This window comes from Nicotiana tomentosiformis, chromosome 7 (assembly GCF_000390325.3).
Source record: "Nicotiana tomentosiformis chromosome 7, ASM39032v3, whole genome shotgun sequence".
NCBI lineage: Eukaryota > Viridiplantae > Streptophyta > Magnoliopsida > Solanales > Solanaceae > Nicotiana > Nicotiana tomentosiformis.
In genome coordinates, this window is record NC_090818.1 from 76,058,955 (window position 1) to 76,078,727 (window position 19,773).

At 40.0% G+C, this 19,773-nt stretch overlaps 2 protein-coding genes across 2 annotated transcripts; both read left to right on the forward strand.

Annotated features, from left to right (window-relative positions):
- The first annotated feature begins 970 nt into the window (after window positions 1-970).
- LOC138895836 (uncharacterized) lies at window positions 971-2,578 on the forward strand. The gene has a single exon (XM_070180575.1). The coding sequence runs from the start codon at window positions 971-973 to the stop codon at window positions 2,576-2,578; it is 1,608 nt and encodes a 535-aa protein (XP_070036676.1).
- A 2,857-nt stretch (window positions 2,579-5,435) lies between these two features.
- Window positions 5,436-6,068, forward strand: LOC138895837 (uncharacterized). Its single transcript, XM_070180576.1, has one exon. It carries the CDS (start codon window positions 5,436-5,438, stop codon window positions 6,066-6,068), a length of 633 nt encoding a protein of 210 aa, XP_070036677.1.
- The last annotated feature ends 13,705 nt before the right edge of the window (window positions 6,069-19,773 follow it).

The following is a 19,773-nucleotide window of genomic DNA, read 5'->3' on the forward strand; positions in this document are numbered from 1 at the left end:
ATCTGCTGCTGGACATGCGCGACCTGGGGAATCTGATTGATGGGGCCAAGAAGGCCAAGCTTGAAGAGGGTCCCTCTAGGACCAAATAGAATAGAATTGTTGTTTATTTACTTTTCTAGAGTCATTTTAGAAAATCAAGTTTCTCCAAAATCTATGTGTCGCTAGGCCTACCTCAGGCACAATGAGGTCCCCAAAATTAGGACGTGAATTTATAATTCTGCAATACATGTTTAAATACTGCAAATATCCTTCCAAAATCCCCTACTGATTATTTACCTTTTTGATTTTCTTTGTTTTGATTATTCCCATCCCCTAAGGTTGGTTCTTGCATACTGGCATCATCAGCGTATCATACCAGATCCAGAGGCCCTCCACCTCCTCCACCTCCAAGTGATCCTAAAAGTAAGGGAAAAGCTAAGATGGACGACATGAGTGGTATCAGGAAAGATAACGCTGCGTGGAAAATGTTGAAACTTCAGATGGTCGGAGTACTCCGGCACAGAATGATTTGGTTCTACGGTTGGAGTAGAAAATACTGGAATTGCAAGGGGAACTTGAGCAAGTCCGCAATTTGGTAAACCTCTCACTCACCTTAAACGTCCCGGATATTAACCAACAGAATACCCAAAACCCAGCACCTCCTCAAAACACACCTAACCAACATCCACAAAACCCTCCCGCACCTCATCAATACGCCACACCTCCTCAAAATCCTAACCCTCCACCAGTGACAACTCCTCCTCAACACCAACATCTTCCGACTCAGTATCCACAAACTACTACCTACCATACTCCTCAAAATACACCGCAACCTACCCCCGATCTGCAGAACTCAACCAATGATCATCACTACTCCCAAATCCCCGGTATCTACCAAAGTAATCCCATATATGTAGAAACCCTACCTCACCCCACTCAACAAACCCCATACACATTGGAATCTGCCGAGAAGGACCTACTCATCCAAAATATGGCAGAGGAACTTAAGAAGCTCACAAGCCGAGTCCAGGGTGTCGAAGGGGGTAAAGGCATTGAGGGTTTGAATTATGAAGATCTGTGTATTCAGCCAGACGTAAAACTGTCGGAGGGTTACAAACCTCCTAAGTTCGATATGTTTGACGGAACAGGTGACCCAATGGTGCATCTAAGAACATACTGTGACAAGCTCGTAGGAGTTGGAAAGGATGAGAGGATTCGCATGAAGCTGTTCATGAGAAGTCTCACTGGGGACGCCCTATCTTGGTACATCAGTCAAAATCCCAAGAAGTGGGTTAGTTGGGTAAGCATAGCATCAGATTTCATGGATCGATTCAGGTTTAATATGGAGAATGCACCAGACGTCTTCTACATACAGAATCTCAAGAAGAAGACAATGGAGACTTTTCGCGAGTATGCTACTCGATGGAGATCAGAAGCCGCGAAAGTAAGTCTGGCATTGGAAGAAGAGCAGGTGAACAAGTTCTTTGTTCGGGCCCAGGATCCACAATACTATGAAAGGTTGATGGTTATCGAGAACCACAAATTCTCCGACATCATCAAGCTAGGGGAAAGGATTGAAGAAGGGATCAAGAGCAGAATGGCAACAAATTTTGAGGCATTACAGGCTACAAACAAAGCATTGCAGTCAGGGGGTATATCCAAAAAGAAAGAAGTAGGGGCCGCGATGGTAGCCCAAGGTCCAAAATCTCCTCTTACATACCAAACCCCTCCACCCACATATCAGCCTTCACCTCCTAGATATGCACAACCCGCCACTACCTACCACACTTATAACACCCAGCCAGCATATTATCACTCACCGCCAGCCCGCCAAAACTATCAGAAACCCAGACCAAATTTTGATCGCAGGCCACCCAGACAATACACCCCTATTGCTGAACCCATCGATCAATTATACGAGAGACTAAAAGTTGCTGGATATGTCACTCTTATTCCCGCTGTTGCCATAGAAAACTCCTCTCAATGGGTCAATCCAAGCAAAATATATGCCTACCACTCCGGCATGAAAGGTCATACCATTGATGAATGTAGCACCCTGAAAGACAAGATCCAGACACAAATCGATACCAAGGTTATACAAGCAAAGGAGGTTGCACCTAACGTTTGCAATAATCCCCTCCCAGATCATAGGGGCGAGAGAGTAAATATGATAGAGACTGATGAAGAATGGGACCCAGAAGGGTCGATTGGGCTTATTCAAGAAGGGGATAACCCAAAGAAACATGCGGTCACTCTTACTCCTATTGTGGTACACATACAGCCACCAGTTGAAGTTGAAGTAGCCGCACTAACCCCGTTTGAGGTAGAAACAACACTTGTAGCTATACCTGCTCCATTCGAAGTAGAAATAACCACACCTTTCACTATGACAGTAGCATCCGCACCGCCCTTTAAATCCAATGTCGTGCCCTGGGACTATGTTGCAGAAGCCAGGAGGAAAGGAAAAGCAAAAATGGAAGAATTTGGTGCAGCACAAAGGATGACCAGTACTGGTAGAATTTATACACCTGAGAATTTGGGAGGAACGAGTAGAGAAGCTGCTTCCAAGCAACCCCATCATCAAAACTGGCCCAGATGATCTTTGGAGAAAGGTGCATGCGAGAGAATATTCTATTGTAGACCATCTGAACAAAACTTTTGCTCAGATATCCATCCTATCATTACTACAGAATTCTAAGGAACATAGGAATGCCTTGATGAAGGTATTGAATGAAGCTTACGTACCTAACAATATCACCAGTGGGGAGATGGCTAACATGGTAGGGAAAGTACTGGAGAGCCACAAGATCACCTTTCATGAAGACGAACTACCACCAGAGGGATTAAGCCACAACAGGGCACTGCACATCACGGTACAATGCGAGGATAAATTCATTTCCAGGGTTTTGATAGATTGAGTGTCCAGTCCTAACATCTGTCCGGTGACTACTCTGAAAAGGTTGGGTAAAGGTTTGCATGAAATACGAGCAAGGACTATTAATGTGAAGGCATTCGATGGGTCTCAAAGGGCCACAATTGGGGAAACCAATCTATGCTTGCAGATGGGCCCGACTTGGTTTGATGTTGAATTTCAAGTGCTAGACATATCCGCCTCATACAATCTGCTTTTGGGACGACCTTGGATACATGTCGTCGGGGCCGTGGCTTCTATTTTGCACCAGGCTGTAAAGTTCGAATGGAATCATCAGGAGGTGATCATTCATGGAGATGGGAGTAATCCCATTTATACCAACAAAACTGTTCTGGTCATGGAAAATAGAAGGAAGTTAGGTGGGGAGACTTATCATCGCATCGAGCACGTCAACGCAATTGAGAAATACAAGTGGTGGAGTAGCAAAATAGAAAGCATACTAGCATGGGCAGGGTATGAACCCGGTAAAGGGCTCGGGAAGAACCTCCAAGGTATTACCAAACCGATACAGCTAAAACGTCACGGCACGACCTTTGGACTTGGATATCAGTACACCTGGCAGGAGAATGACGATTGGTCGCCACCATGGTGTGGTCCTTATTACACTCTTGAGCAACCGGTACCATATTTGAGCCAATCCTTTCATCAGGTCAACATGATGTGGGGATCTGAAGAAGATGAAGTTCTAGCTGGCTTAAGGAATCTGTTCTTAGAAGATGAAGACATGGATTGCAGTGTGATAGTTGAGGAGGAGGAGGAAGAAGGCCTCATCATCAAGACAGTGGAGAAGGGAGCTGTTCTTAGGAACTGGACTGCCACACCATCCAGGGCCCGACAAGTCCCGGGGTAGCATGGCTTGCTAGCGTCATTCATTTTGAAAACAATTCCTTTTGAGCATTTTTGTTTAAAACATTTTTTCTTTCTTTTCAGTATTTTGCTTTAGAAAACATTGTTTAAAGTCATTAAAATTTGCTTTGTTTGACGTTTCAATACTTATCAACAGCTTGATGTTTTATTATTATTATCTTTCATATCTTCTCTATACAGTATTACTATTTCTTATCTTGATAAACCAACGACTGTGACATGTAATGAGACAACGCATCATAAGGATAGTGACTCAGAAGAGATAGAAGAAGAAGATGTGATACCTGAGAAAATCGTTACGGAAGTTGATAATTTTGAGAACAAACCTAAGTCCAATCTGGATGAGACTGAGGTAGTCAACTTGGGAGATTCTGAAACCGTCAAAGAAACTTGCATAAGCATTCACTTGTCACCATCAGAGAAGGAAGAGTACACTCGTTTCTTAAGAGAGTATGAAAATATTTTCGCATGGTCGTATGATGATATGACCGGATTGAGCACATCCATAGTAGCTCATAAGCTGCCTACCAATCCGATGTGTCCACCAGTAAAGCAGAAGCTCAGGAAGTTCAAGCCAGACATGAGTCAAAAAATCAAGGAAGATGTCACCAAGGAAATCAAAGCTAAGCTCCTCAGGGTGGTTGAATATCCAACTTGGTTGGCCGACATCGTGCCGGTTCTGAAGAAAGACGGGAGGGTCAGGGTGTGTGTCGACTATCAGGATTTAAACAGAGCAAGTCCCAAAGATGATTTCCCACTACCAAATATACATATACTGATCGACAATTGCGCCAAGCATGAACTCCAATTCTTTGTTTATTGTTTCGTGGGTTATCATCAGATTTGGATGGATGAAGAAGACGCGGAGAAAATAGTTTTCATCACGCCGTGGGGAGTGTACTATTACAAAATGATGCCGTTTGGTTTAAAGAATGTTGGGGCCACCTACATGAGGGCGATGGCAACCATTTTCCATGACATGATACACAAGGAGATAGAAGTATATATGGATGATGTGATCATCAAATCCAAGAGGGTCGCAGATCACATAGCAGATCTGAGAAAGTTCTTTGACCGGCTGCGGAAGTACAATCTGAAACTAAACCCCGCAAAATGTGCCTTCGAAGTTCCTGCCGGAAAATTGTTAGGGTTCATTGTCAGCCACCGAGGAATTGAGATGGACCCGTCAAAGGTCAAAGCTATCCAAGATTTACCACCACCAAAGAACAAGAAGGACGTGATGAGTTTCTTAGGACGTCTCAACTACATCAGCCGCTTTATAGCACAATCAACTGTAATATGTGAACGAATTTTCAAAATGCTGAAGAAGGACGCCGCCACTAGCTGAACTGAATACTGTTAGAAGGCTTTTGACAAAATCAAGGAATACCTGTCCACACCACCAGTCCTAGTCCCGCCAGAACCTGGTAGACCACTACTACTCTACCTTTCCGTACTAGATGAGGCTTTCGGTTGTGTCTTGGTACAACATGATGAGACAGGGAGAAAAGAACATGCCATATATTACCTGAGCAAGAAGTTCACACCCTGTGAAGCACGGTACTCTCTGCTAGAATGCACTTGCTGTGCTCTGACATGGATAGCCCAGAAATTGAGGCACTACTTTTGTGCTTATACCACATAGCTCATATCGAAAATGGATCCACTGAAGTACATCTTTCAGAAGCCTATGCCTACAGGAAAGCTGGCCAAATGGCAAATATTGTTGAGTGAGTTTGCCATCATATATGTAACTCAGAAGTCGGTTAAGGGACAAGCATTAGCAGATCATCTTGCAGAAAATCCTATAGGAAGAGAATACGAACCACTGAAAACGTATTTTCCTGATGAAGAAGTGTCTTTTGTAGGAGGAGATATTGCTGAATCCTACGATAGTTGGAGAATGTTTTTCGATGGAGCTGCAAATTTCAAAGGAGTCGGTATCGGAGCCGTTTTGGTGTCAAAAACCGGTCAACATTATCCGGTGTCCGCAAAACTCAGGTTTCCATGCACCAATAATATAGCGGAATATGAGGCTTCCATATTGGTGCTCAATTTGGCCGTTGACATGAATATCCAGGAATTACTGATAATTGGCGATTTAGATCTGCGGGTACATCAGGTGAAGGGAGAATGGGTTACAAAGAATACCAAGATATTACCATATCTATATCATGTGCAAGAGATGATGAAGAGGTTCACGAAGATAGAGTTTAGACATGTCCCGAGAATCCAGAATGAGTTCGGAGATGCATCGGCCACTTTGTCCTCCATGATACAGCATCCGTAAAAGAATTTCATCGACCCCATTTTGGTAAGGATTCATAATCAGCCGGCTTACTGCGCTCATGTTGAAGAAGAAGCAGACGGGAATCCATGGTTCCATGATATCAAGGAGTACTTGGCAAAAGGAGAGTTCCCGGAGCATGCAAACCATACTAAAAAATGCACGCTCCGAAGATTGTCCAACCATTTCTTCCAAACTGGAGGGATTATGTACAGAAGGACTCCACACGTAGGATCATTACGGTGTGTTGACGCCAAGGAAGCTTCCAAATTTCTCGAATAGATACACTCTGGAACCTGCGGCACACATATGAATGGTTTCATCCTAGCCAAGAAGATACTCAGAGCCAGATACTTTTGGATGACCATGGAAATAGAGTGCATCCGGTATGTCTAGAAATGTCATCAGTGCCAGATACATGGAGATATGATACGGGTACCTCCAAATGAACTTAATGCAACGAACGCACCTTTGGCCTTTTGCTGCTTGGGGAATGGATATCATTGGACCGATCGAGCGCACCGCTTCAAACGGGCACTGGTTCATTCTAGTGGCCATCGAATATTTCACAAAGTGGGTTGAAGCTGCATCTTACAAAGCTGAAACCAAGAAAGTCGTCGCAGATTTTGTCAGGGACCGTATTGTTTGTCTATTCGGGGTTCCAGAATCCATCCTCACTGACAATGCCGCCAATCTCAACAGTGATCTAATGAAAGCCATGTGTGAAACCTTCAAAATCAATCACAAAAACTCCACAGCATACCGACCCCAAATGAATGGAGCCATGGAGGCCGCCGACAAGAACATTAACAAAATACTAAGGAAGATGGTAGAAAATCACAAGCAATGGCACGAGAAGTTACCATTTTCCTTATTAGGATACCCCACCACAGTCCTCACGTCAACCAAGGCAACTGCTTATCTATTGGTCTACGGTACTGAAGTCGTCATTCCTGTCGAGGTAGAAATTCCTTCTTTGAGAATCATACAAGAAGCTGAACTCAATGATGCAGAATGGATAAGGAGCTGCTCTAGAAATTAGCCCTCATAGAAGGGAAAAGAGTGAATGCAGTGTGTCATGGTCAGCTTTATCAGAACAGAATGTCTAAAGCTTTCAATAAAAGGGTCAAACCTCGATAGTTCACACCGGGACAGCTGGTGCTAAAATGGATATTTCCACATCAGGATGAAGCCAAAGGAAAATTCTCACCCAACTGGCAAGGGCCTTATATGGTTCACAGGGTACTAACAGGAGGAGCACTCATACTCGCAGAGATGGATGAAGAAATTTGGCCAAAGCCTATTAATTCAGACGCAGTCAAAAGATACTATGTCTAAACTTTTTGTATTTCTTCATATGATGTAACTGAACTACGCTTGACCTGATTCCCGTTTAAGAGGGGATACGTAGGCAGCCCTATGGAGTCGGTCACAATACAATAAAATTTCCATTTTCCCCATAATCAGAAACTAGGGCAGAATTTTGAGGAGGACCCTCAAAATTCCGAAGCAAGTTCAGCCAACGGCACGGTATGCGGAATAGCCAGAGATTCGTCTAGGTAACTGGGGCAGAATTTTTAGGAGGGCCCTCAAAATTCTATGGCAAGAAGGTCGCAATGTCTCTAACAATGTCGCAGTTATTGGTTCATATAATCAATTTTTAAATTGCACATTACTATGTTTTCAATAACTATGCATGCATAGTTTTTTTCGAAAACTTTATTCTTAGCGAGATGCTACCCATGGTAACTCGGACACGATTTCAATGCGAAACAGAGCAAAGCAAGCAGACAAAGGCACAAAAACCTCCCCCGCAAAACTCATGATTTTTCTTTAAATGCAGGAACAAGAGATAGTCACCAGTACGTGCGCACCTTAGAATCACTGTCTTCACAACAACAAGGCTACCGAACTCATCCATAACTAAGAAATACTCTGCTATCACTTATTATTTATTCGCTGCATAAGACTAAGCATTGTCTCCGTCCTGCATGAGGCTAAGCCTGCCTCCTCAACTGCATAAGGCTAAGCATTGCCTTCCATTTGCATGAGACTAAGCATTGTCTCAAATCTTTCATGAGCCTAAGCCCTGCCTCCTCAACTGCATAAGGCTAAGCATTACCTTCCCCTTGCATGAGACCAAGCACTGTCTCCATCTTGCCTGAGGCTAAGCCCTGCCTCCTCAACTGCATAAGGCTAAGCATTGCCTTCCATTTACATGAGACTAAGCATTGTCTCCATCCTGCATGAGGCTAAGCCCTGCCTCCTCAACTGCATAAGGCTAAGCATTTCCTTCCATTGCATGAGACTAAGAAATGTCTCAACCTTGCATGAGGCTAAGCCCGACCTCCTTAATTGCATAAGGCTAAGCTCTGCCTTCCCATTGCATGAGACTAAGCATTGTCTCAAATCATTGCATGAGGCTAAGCCCTGCCTCCTTAATTGCATAAGGCTAAGCTCTGCCTTCCCATTGCATGAGACTAATCATTATCTCAAATCTTTGCATGAGGCTAAGCCCTGCCTCCTTAATTGCATAAGGCTAAGCTCTGCCTTCCCATTGCATGAGACTAAACATTGTCTCAAATCTTGCATGAGGCTAAGCCCTTCCTCTCAACTGCACAAGGCTAAGCTCTGCCTCCCCCCTCCCCCACGAGACTAAGCATTGTCTCTCCTTGCATGACCACAAATGTTGCTCTATTCCAAAAACCTTGCATCATTCTCTTCTCTCGAGGCTGAGCTCTGCCTCCGACCTTACACAAGACTAAGCTTTGTCTTGTCTTATCTCAAGCATCATGTCTTTGCATCTCATGGGCTGATACATAGCAAAATTTTCCGAGGGCGTCATAGTCCGAAGGCATCACCTTCATAGCCGGAAGAAACCATGCCATGGCCTGAGGATCTCTTAGTATTGCACATCATTATTCAAAGGCATCATGGTATAGAGGTACCATCTTCATAGCCCGAGAACATCATTTTATCGCCTGCGAATCCCCTATCTCACAACTCAAGGCCCGGGACGTCATGGTCTTAGGACATCATCCTCACCTTCCAAAGGCGATCTCCATGGTCCAGAGGGAATTTGCATCATGTTTAAATTCCTGCAATAATCAATATATATTGTGCATACATCGTGTTTTGAGTTTGCAGGTGATCCAGGAAGTAACCGTTATCCTAACGGGAGCAATCTTCGCTCCAGTTTCCATTCAACGTCCATATCCTTCAATTATTTCAAACGTAACCGATCATCGTCCGTTACCCATTCTCATATGATACCTACTCAAGTATCCATAACCATTCTCAATCTTGATTTGTCCTATCCAGAATATTTTGTCCGTTCTTACAACAACTCCATCGGTTCGTTCCACCGTTGGATCCAGAACTACATAAAACCAGGGATATGTAGGCAGCTCAGAGACCAGAGTGCAGCCTACATTTTTTTCAAATCACCCCATTCGATCAAAATCGGTCATCATTTCTTTACCCGACAACTCTTTCATCCTTCCAGGGTAAAGAGGGGCAACTGTTGATACCCAATTTTTCCCTCATATTTTTCCATATATATATATATATATATATATATATATATATATATATTTTAAAAATAGTGCATATGCATCATCATTCGATTTATAATCATACACAAGTATTTTTCATAATCTTCCATGATTTTTAAAGACTTTAAATCAATTTATTTCTGTATTTTATTATATAAATATCCAATAATTACCCACCTAACTATTTTTATGATGATTTAATCATCCAAATTTATCATTTCTAACAATATGAGGTTTTAAATATTTTTAGTGCATTTCGTATAATTATATTTGCATTTTTAGGGCTAAATTTGAACATTTTGCAATAATAGCCCATATGTACATATAATTTACATTATTTATACAAAAAATAACTTTTTATATTTTTATAATGTTAAATAATTGTTTTTAATCATTTTCATGCACAAATGATATTTTTTTTTATTTATTTATTACTTTTATAAATTATTTATTTGATTAAAATTGGGTATTTAAAATCTATCCCTAAATTCCTCCTAATTTCGGATCAGACTACCCAGACTTTGGCCCAACAACCCTAGCCCAATCCTAAACGACCCAACCCAGTCCAAACCCGACCCAACCCCTTCTCAAATCCCAGCCGTTGATAAAAAATGATCAAGGGCTCACAAACGACTCCCTCCTTTCCTTATATCACTCAACCATAAACCCTAACCCCATTCCCTACAAACCCGCCGCCTCTCTATTCTATCCTCTCTGAAAACCCTAACCCGCCGTCTCTCAAAAAACCTCTCCCAATCGTCCTCAATCATGGATTTTTCCATGATTTTCTTACCTTTTGTGTATTATACCACCATCTCCTACGATTCTATGTTTTCTTTTAGTATTTGCCTAAATATGGCAAGTACTACACCTCAGATTTCGACCATTTCCTCTTGACTACTTGAATCTGGACATGTATCTTGTCCATATGCTTCACAACCATGGCTATATGGGTCCGATTAGCCGAGATTTCGGCCAATCTTCGACTCTTACCAACTAGGGTTTGAATTCCCCATTGTTTCTTACCGATTCTTACTTGATATTTTTCCTTTTTTGTGTTTGACTACTCTTTTTTCTTATGTTTCCCTATTTTTTTACTTTAATCTTTGCCTTAAATATGACTCTAAACGATTTTGGTATTTTTGCTATTATTTGTGTGTTTCCCTGTTGATTTACTTAATCTCTAATTTATGCTCAAAAATCGCTTCTAATTGATTCCGAAATATTTTATTTCTATCTTGTGTGCATCTGAATAATTTGTTTTCCATGTCTATGTGTTCGATTTCTACACTATATAAACCCTTCACCCATTCCCTTTAGAGGACACGTTTTTTTCACTATAGCCTTACTAGATCTAAAGTTTTACTCTGATATTGCATTCTATACTCTGATTTTGGCCGACTGAAAGCCAAGGCCATTTAGTCCTGAGATCTTGCTATTCAGAATATTGTGGACTTCTTTTATTATATGCATTTTCGCTTAACTGGTAGTCACTTGACTTTTGCAATTTCATCCTTACGTGTCTCTGACTTGTATGTGTTCTTACTTCCGAATCCATTGTTCAATATGCTTCTGAGTTATGTTTAGGCATCGTTCAGTCAACTTTATCTGCTTTTAGTCTCTTTAGCATTTAACTGCTCTTAATGCTACCAATTTTGAAGTTATCTACTCCTAGCCTGATTAATCTGAACCTTCTTAAGGTTTATTCAGTTAGTGAATTGACTCCTGAATGCTCATGAACATGTTTACTTACTTTGTCCTGAATCCCTGTAGTGGATGCTTAACATTTGTGTTAGCATGTGTTAAGACCTTCATTGTTAGTCATAATCTGCCTCTCTGCTATTATGTCACTCAACATGATCACTAGACCCCATACCCCTCTGGTGTTTGCTTGTGATTTTGAACAGTTGTCTCATCATGTTTGAATTGTTACTTTGCAATGTTAGGCTAAACCTTTGTTATAATCGAATCATCTTTAGCTAATTAGACCACTATGACAAAGCTTGAATGCCTATATTTGCTACTTGACATGATTTTACATTCCACTCCGTAGTAATAGATTTGCATATGTGTATTAATTTGTGATTGTAATCTCATTCTTGTGCTAACATGATGCCCTGCTCTTTCTATGATTGTTTGACTCATCACAATGCTGTCCTGTTTTCTTGGTAATAACACTGAGTTGTGTACTTAGCATAATTCAACCATATTTCAACCTGTTTTGCACCTGTGTACAACAATCTTTGTCAATCCTGCAAACATGTTCCTTTCTTAACTTCTTTTCAGCATATGACTGCTTCTGCGCTAAGTGTGGGACCTATTTCTCAGTTTGCATTCAACTTGCTTTTTTTTAAAGTTCTGTGATTTATTCAACTGTGTGCTTTGTTTGCTCAATTTGGTCGTGTCTGTTTAAATCCCTCAATTCCTATTTCTCAACTTTGGTCCCTTCTTTAACTTGTCACCTAAGCTCTTGGAATCCCATTCTTAGCCGGCTGAAAGCCAAGGCTACGTAGGTTCTGTCTTTTGACCTCCCTACTGTAAGCACTTCTCAGGGTTCATTTAAGACCCTTGTAAACTCTGACACACTAGAAATTGGTCCCTGGTCTCTCCCCTGAATTATCTCAGTTAACCTCCATAGTGTGAGCACTGCCCTAGGTTTTTGAAGCCCTTAGGAACTCTGACACACTAGGGTCTTGGTTCTATATGCTCAACTCTGTTTTATGCCCACTAGGTGAATCACTTAATTCCTGGCTGCCTTATGTCCATGAAGATGTAATTTTGGGCTGTTATGAGCCATGAAAATGAAAGCTTGGTTTGGCTGGGTATATCTTTGGGCCTGCAGTAGGCTCCCTATAGTTATTCTACTTTGTAATTCATTCCATTCATTCTGGTCTGTAATAATTCTTGTAATAATATTTTGGGGTATTAGTGAAATTGGAAAAGGGGTTTTATCTTACACTTTTATTGAAATGGGTAGAAATCCTGCCTATAGGTTCATTAATTTGCTCAAATGAGCGTTAGAAATCCTGCCTATAGGTTCTTTATTTGGTTCAAATGTGTTATGCTTTTACCTGTTAGAAACCATGCTTATAGGATACTGAATGATTAATATCTCAATGTGTGCATAGGATTCTGTTTACCTACGGTTTAATCTACAAATTAGATGCCATGCCTATAGGATCTAAAATCAGTTTTTAATTATAGAAATCATACCTCTAGGATATAAAATCAATTTTAATTCTAGAAATTATGCCTATAGAGTCTGAGTCCGTTTTAATTATCGGCCTGCTCGTTTCTTTAAGAGTTTTCAATACTGTGCTAATTACCATTCTAGAAACCATGCCTATAGGACTTGATTAAGCAATTCTGAACATATTCCTGTGATTACCATTGTTAGTTACTGCGTGAATAACCTAGACATCATGCTTATAGGTTTTAATCCCCTATACTACAATTAGTAGGCAATTATGTCGGTTTTAGAAATTATATTAAGAGAAAAGGCTTTTACGTATAAAATGTCTGCTCATTAAATTCAGTGTCACATAGAGATCCTGCCTATAGGGTTCTGCAACCTTAACTTATTAAAATCTGTAATTGTCAATGCTAATCAGTTTGGCGTGCATTTGATATCTAAGTGTGGAGGCTAACCTGAGCCCTTATTTGCTTTTACATGAAAGTCCAATTTGTTTTGTGTGTCGCCTCATTTTTATCATTTTTGAGCAATCTAAGTTAAGTCTAGAACCATCCAAAAATAGAGGTCCAAATGCCTCCTGGGCCATAGGCAAGGGACGGGTAGTGCACGCATAGGGTACGATTTAGAATCGATTAGAGACCTTTAGGTAAATAACTTAAGATAGTAATCGGGCAGCAGGATATGATAGTCTGTGCCCACTGAATAATATGAGTAACACCCCCGTCTTGGGGAAGTTACGAAGAATTATTTATGTTTCACGAGGTGATCCTTAAGGCTAAAAAACTTAGGACCCCCCATTTCTATTTTATAATAAATCGTTTATTTCATTTGTCAATTGTTTCTTTTCTCTTAGACTAATTCACATGATTTGAGTTTGGCTGGGATCAACCGTTGTGGATCTCGAGGAGTGCCTAACACCTTCTGCTCGATATAATTTGAGCCCTTACCCGATCTTTGGTGACGTAAACTAGTAAACCTGAGTCATTTGCAATAGGTGCCCTAACGCACCTTAATCCGTTAGGTGGCGTCTCTCTTTTAATAACCCTTCCTCCCATTTTTAAACGAGTTGTCAATGTGGAAACCCGATTTCGCGAGAAAAAGGGGGCGCGACAGGTGTTGATACCTAATTTTTTCTCATATTTTTTAATATATATATATATATATATATATATATATATACACACACACACACTTTCAAAATAGTATATTTGCACTATCATTTAGTTTATAAACATATATAAGTTTTTTTCATAATTCTTCATAATTTTTTAAAGGCTTTAAATCAATTTCTTTCTGCATTTTATTGTATAAATATCCTTCAAATTATTTTTTATGATGATTTACTCATCAAAACTTATCATTTACACCTACATGTATATTTTTAAATGTTTTACTGCATTTTGTATAATTACTTTTGCATTTTAGGCTAATTGTATATTTTTACAATAATAACCCATATTCATGTATAATTACATTATTTATGCAAAAAATAAATTTTTATATTTTTTTAATGTTAAGTTATTATTTTTAATCATTTTATTACACAAAATATATTTTTGTTATTCATTAATTACTATTATAAATTATGTTTTCTAAAATGTTGTGTATTTAAAAACTAGCCCCACTTTTTAACCTATTTTCGGACCAAATAATGGCCCAAAACACCTAATGCACTCGCCCAACAACCCCAGCCCAAAACCAATAACCCAATCCAATAACCCGGTCGTGACCCATCCAAATAAACCCGACCCAACCCTCTTATAATCGTGACCATTGATCTCTGAGATCAACGGCCCATATCACACCCTCTCTTTTAATTACCCCAAACACCCAACCCTATCCCCATTTCTCATCGTCTGCTGCCTCATATCCTCTCAAACCCTTCTCCCTCTCTCAAGAACCCTAGCCGCCGCCCCCTAAATCTTATCCTAATCCCACCTAATATGGGATTCCATGGCTATTACTTACCATACTCGACCCCCTTCTGGTACTGGCTAATCTCCTATAGTGCTTGCCTAAATATGGCAAGCAGATCTCATCAAAATCGAACCAAAATTGGTTCAAATCCCTGATTTTTGAATGTTATTCCGTCTATGTTCATCCTATGCTACTGTGAGTCCAAATATTTGTTTATATTCTATTGGTTCTCACTTACCCTAAAACTAGGGTTTTCAGATTTCTTCAAACCAGACCAAAATTGGTTCGATTCTCCGACTTTTAGTACTATTTGTGTCTATATTCCTCCTATGTTACCGTTTCTCTGTATATTCTGTTGATATTTATTTTTCCTAAAAAAAACTAGGGTCTGGCCTGATTTTCTCCTAAATTGGTTCTAAGTGATTCTGCATTCTCTTCTTTCCTTATTTTTATGTTTGATTGATTATATTTCCTTGTTTGTGTGTTCGATTTCTACATTATAAAAACCCATCCCCCTTCCCCTTTCCGGACAGACAAAAAGTCACTAAAAACTCTCACTAAAAATTGAGGTTTCTACTCTGTATTTGTTTACTATCCTATTCTGTTTAGCTATTGGCCGGCTGAAAGCCAAGGCCACCGAATTTCCACTTTTCTGACCATCTCTTGGGTGTGAGCACTGCCTTGGGTTTTTGAAACCCTTGGGAACTTGACACATTTGAGACTCTTGGTCCTTACTGCTGTTCTTTTCTTGTTTATTGAACAATCACTGGTTAGTTTCTAAACCCTCGCAATGTTTATTCTCTTATGTTAGCATGTTCCTTGAAACTGCACGACTTAATGTATTCCTTTGACTATCTTTATGTGTGATTCTGCCTATAATTGCTAGCTTAATAATGTCTTTGCATCTAACTTAGTTAATTTAGACAGAATGAAGTATGTTTAGTTTGGTGTGGTTGATAATTCGAATGTTTTTCCTTGATTATATGGTTTAATCCATGTTCTCTGCCTAATTCTAAACTTCTAGTGATTAATTGATTATATGGTTTAATCCATGTTCTCTGCCTAATTCTAAACTTCTATGACTATGGTTGCCACTCTATGTGTTCTTGCCATGTCTAATTCTGCACCTCTAACAGCCTGTTATCCTTTAAAACTAATCTCCTTTGATTAATACCTAATCCTGTTTGTGTTATACTGTCTAAACCTGAGTTAGCATAATCTGATACATTAAGTCATAAACTGGTTGCATTACTTGGTTTTACTAGCCTAATGCCCTTGCCTGTTAACTTTGCAATCCTAAAATCTTTGTCTTTTAGCACATGTCACCCTGCCCAGTGTGTTAATTTGCTTTTGGAGTTCATTATGTGATTATCCTATAGTGTTTGTATATGCTTTTTTTTCCAAACTTATTATCTTTATCACTTGTTTCTAATTTTGGGGCTGGCTGAAAGCCAAAGCCCTTCCCCCTAAGTCTCCTCTATCAACCTCCCTAGTGTGAGCACTGCCCTGGGTCCAAAATAGAGGTCCAAACGCCTCCTGGGCCATAGGCATGGGACGGGTAGTGCACGCATAGGGCACGGTTTGGAATCAACTATTGCGCTTTAGGTAAAAACTTAAAGATTGTAATCTGGTAGCAGGAGATGATAGTTTGTGCCCGCTGAATAATACGAGTAACACCCTACCTCGAGAGAGTTAGAAGTATTATTTATGTTGTTCGAGGTGATCCTTTAGGCTAAAAAAACTTAGGACCCCCCATTTATCTGTGTTTACTCAAGGACTTTCTGATAATGATTTTGTTTTTCAAACTTCTTGTTTTTCTCTCTGACTATTTGACTAATTCCTATAATTCAAGTTCGGCCGGGACCCACGAAATATTCTCAAATTCGGGCACACCTCAGAATCACTATCTTCATAACGACAAAGCTGCAAAGCGCAAACACATTTCCAGCTAAGAAATACTCTGCTACTACTTATTATCTGTTCATTGCATAAGACTAAGCCTTGTCTCTATTTTGCATGAGGCTAAGCCCTACCTCCTTAATTGCATAAGGCTAAGAACTGACTTCCCCTCGATGAGACTAAGCATTGTCTCCACCTTTTCATGAGGTTAAGCCCTGCCTCCTCAATTGCATAAGGCTAAACACTGCCTTCCTCTGCATGAGACTAAGCATTGTCTCCACCTTTGCATAAGGTTAAGCCCTGTCTCCTCAATTGCATAAGGCTAAGAACTGCCTTCCCCTACATGAGACTAAGTATTGTCTCTATTTTGTATGAGGCTTAGCCCTGCCTCCTCAATTGCATAAGGCTAAGCACTGCCTTCCCCTGCATGAGACTAAGCATTATCTCCCGCTTGCATGAGTCTAAGCCCTGCCTCCTCAATTGCATAAGGCTAAGCATTTACTTCCCATGCACGAGACTAAGCATTGTCTCCCACTTGCATGAGGCTAAGCCCTGCCTCCTCTTGCATGAGACTAAGCATTGTCTCCCGTCTTGCATAAGGCTAAGCCATGCTTCCTCCTTCCATGAGACTAAGCATTGTCTCCCATTTCGCATGAGGCTAAGCATTGCCTCCCTAGTCGTATAAGGCTAAGCTCTGCCCCCGATCTTACACAAGACTAAGCTCTGTCTTGTTTCGCTTCGCATAACCAAACATCATGTCTTTGCATCTCATGGGCTGAAATACCACCATTTTGTCCGAAGGCGTCATAGTCCGAAGGCATCATCCTCATAGCCGGAAGACACCATGCCATGGCCTGAGGGTCTCTCAATATCGCACATCATTATTCAATGGCATCATAGTTCAGAGGAACCATTTTCATGGCCCGAGAACATCATTTCATGTCCTACGAATCCCTTATCACGCGATTCATAGCCCAGGACGTCATGGTCTGAGGACATCATCCGCATTGTCCAAAGACAACTTTCATGGTCCAAAGAGAATTTGCATCATGTTTAAATTCTCGCAATAATCCATATATACTTGCATGCATTGTGTTTTAATTTTTGCAGGTGATCCAGGAAGTAACCGTTCTTCTAACGGGAGCAATCTTCGCTCCGGTTTCTGTTCAGCGTTCACATCCTGCAATAATTGCAAACATAACCAACCACCGTCCGTTACCCATTCCCATCTGATAATCGTTCAAATATCCATAACCATTCCAAGGTGCATCCATTCACAATTCCGATATCGTCCTATCCAGAAGAGTTTGTCCATTCCTATAACAACTCCATCGGCTTATTCCACCGTTGGATCCAAAACTCGGCCTGATTCCCGTAAAACCTGTGATTTGTAGGAAACTCAGAAACCGGAGTTCGGCCTATATTTTTCCAAATCACCCCATTCGGTCAAAATCGGTCATCATTTCTTTACCCGACAACTCTTTCATCGTTCCCGGGTAAAGAGGGGCAGCTGTTGAAGCCCAATTTTTTCCTCATATTTATATATATATATATATATATATATATATATATATATATATATATATATATATACTTTCAAAATAGTATATTTGCATTATCATTTAGTTTATAAACCTATACAAGGTTTTTTCATAATTTTTCATAATTTTTAAAGGCTTTAAATCAATTGCTTTATGCATTTTATTGTATAAATATCCAATAAATATCCTTCAAATTATTTTTTATGATGATTTAATCATCCAAACTTATCATTTACACCAACATGTATGTTTTTAAATGTTTTACTATATTTTTTATAATTATATTTGCATTTTTAATAATTGCATATTTTTGCAATAATAGCCCATATTCATGTATAATTACATTATTTATGCAAAAAATAACTTTTTATATTTTTATAATGCTAAGTTATTATTTTGAATCATTTTAGTACACAAATAATATGTTTTTTATTCATTAATTACTTTTATAAATTATGTTTGCTAAAATGTTGGGTATTTAAAAACTAGCCCCACTTTTAAACCTATTTTCAGACCAAATAATGGCCCAAAACACCTAATACACTAGCTCAATAACCCCAGCCCAAAACCAATAACCCAATCCCACAACCCGGTCGCGACCCGTCCAAATAAACCCGACCCAAGCCCCTATTAATCGTGGCCAGAGATCAACGGCCTATATCACACCCTCTCTTTTAATTACCCCAAACACCCAACCCTAATCCCCGTTTTTCACCGTCCACCGCCCCCATATCCTCTCAAACCCTTCTCCCTCTCTCAAGAACCCTAGCCTCCGCCACCTAAATCTTATCCTAATCCCACCTAATATGGGATTCCATGGCTATTACTTACCATACTCGACCCCCTTATGGTACTGGCTACTCTCCTGTAGTGCTTGCCTAAACATGGAAAGAAGATCTCATCAAAATCGAACCAGAATCGGTTCAAATCCCTAATTTTTGAATGTTATTCTGTCTATGTTCATCCTATGCTACTGTGAGTCCAAATATTTATTTATATTCTATTGGTTCTTACTTACCCTAAAACTAAGGTTTTCAGATTTCTTCAAATCGGACCAAAATTGGTTCGATTCTCCGACTTTTAGTACTATTTGTGTCTATATTCATCCTATGTTACCATTTCTGTGTATATTCCATTGATATTTATTAATCCTAAAAAAAACTAGGGTTTGACCTGATTTTCTCCTAAATTGGTTCTAATTGATTCTGTATGCTCTTCTTTCCTTATTTTTATGTCTGATTGATTATATTTTCTTGTTTGTATGTTTGATTTCTACGCTATAAAAACCCATCCACTTCCCCTTTCCGGATAGACGAAAAGTCACTAAAACTCTTACAAAAAATTGAAGTTTCTACTCTGTATTTGTTTACTATCCTGTTCTGTTTGGCTCTTGGCCGGCTGAAAGCCAAGGCTGCCGGATTTTCACTTTTCTGACCATCTCCTAGGTGTGAGCACTGCCCTGGGTTTTTGAAACCCTCGGGAACCTGACACATTTGAGACTCTGGGTCCTTACTGTTGTTCTTTTCTTGTTTATTGAACAATCACTGGTTAGTTTCTAAACCCTCGCAATGTTTATTCTCTTATGTTAGCATGTTCTTTGAAAC

Bases quoted from the DNA above. Each gene is read 5' to 3' on its own strand.
- LOC138895837 (XM_070180576.1), top strand. From the start codon at position 5,436: ATGGATCCACTGAAGTACATCTTTCAGAAGCCTATGCCTACAGGAAAG.
- LOC138895836 (XM_070180575.1), top strand. From the start codon at position 971: ATGGCAGAGGAACTTAAGAAGCTCACAAGCCGAGTCCAGGGTGTCGAA.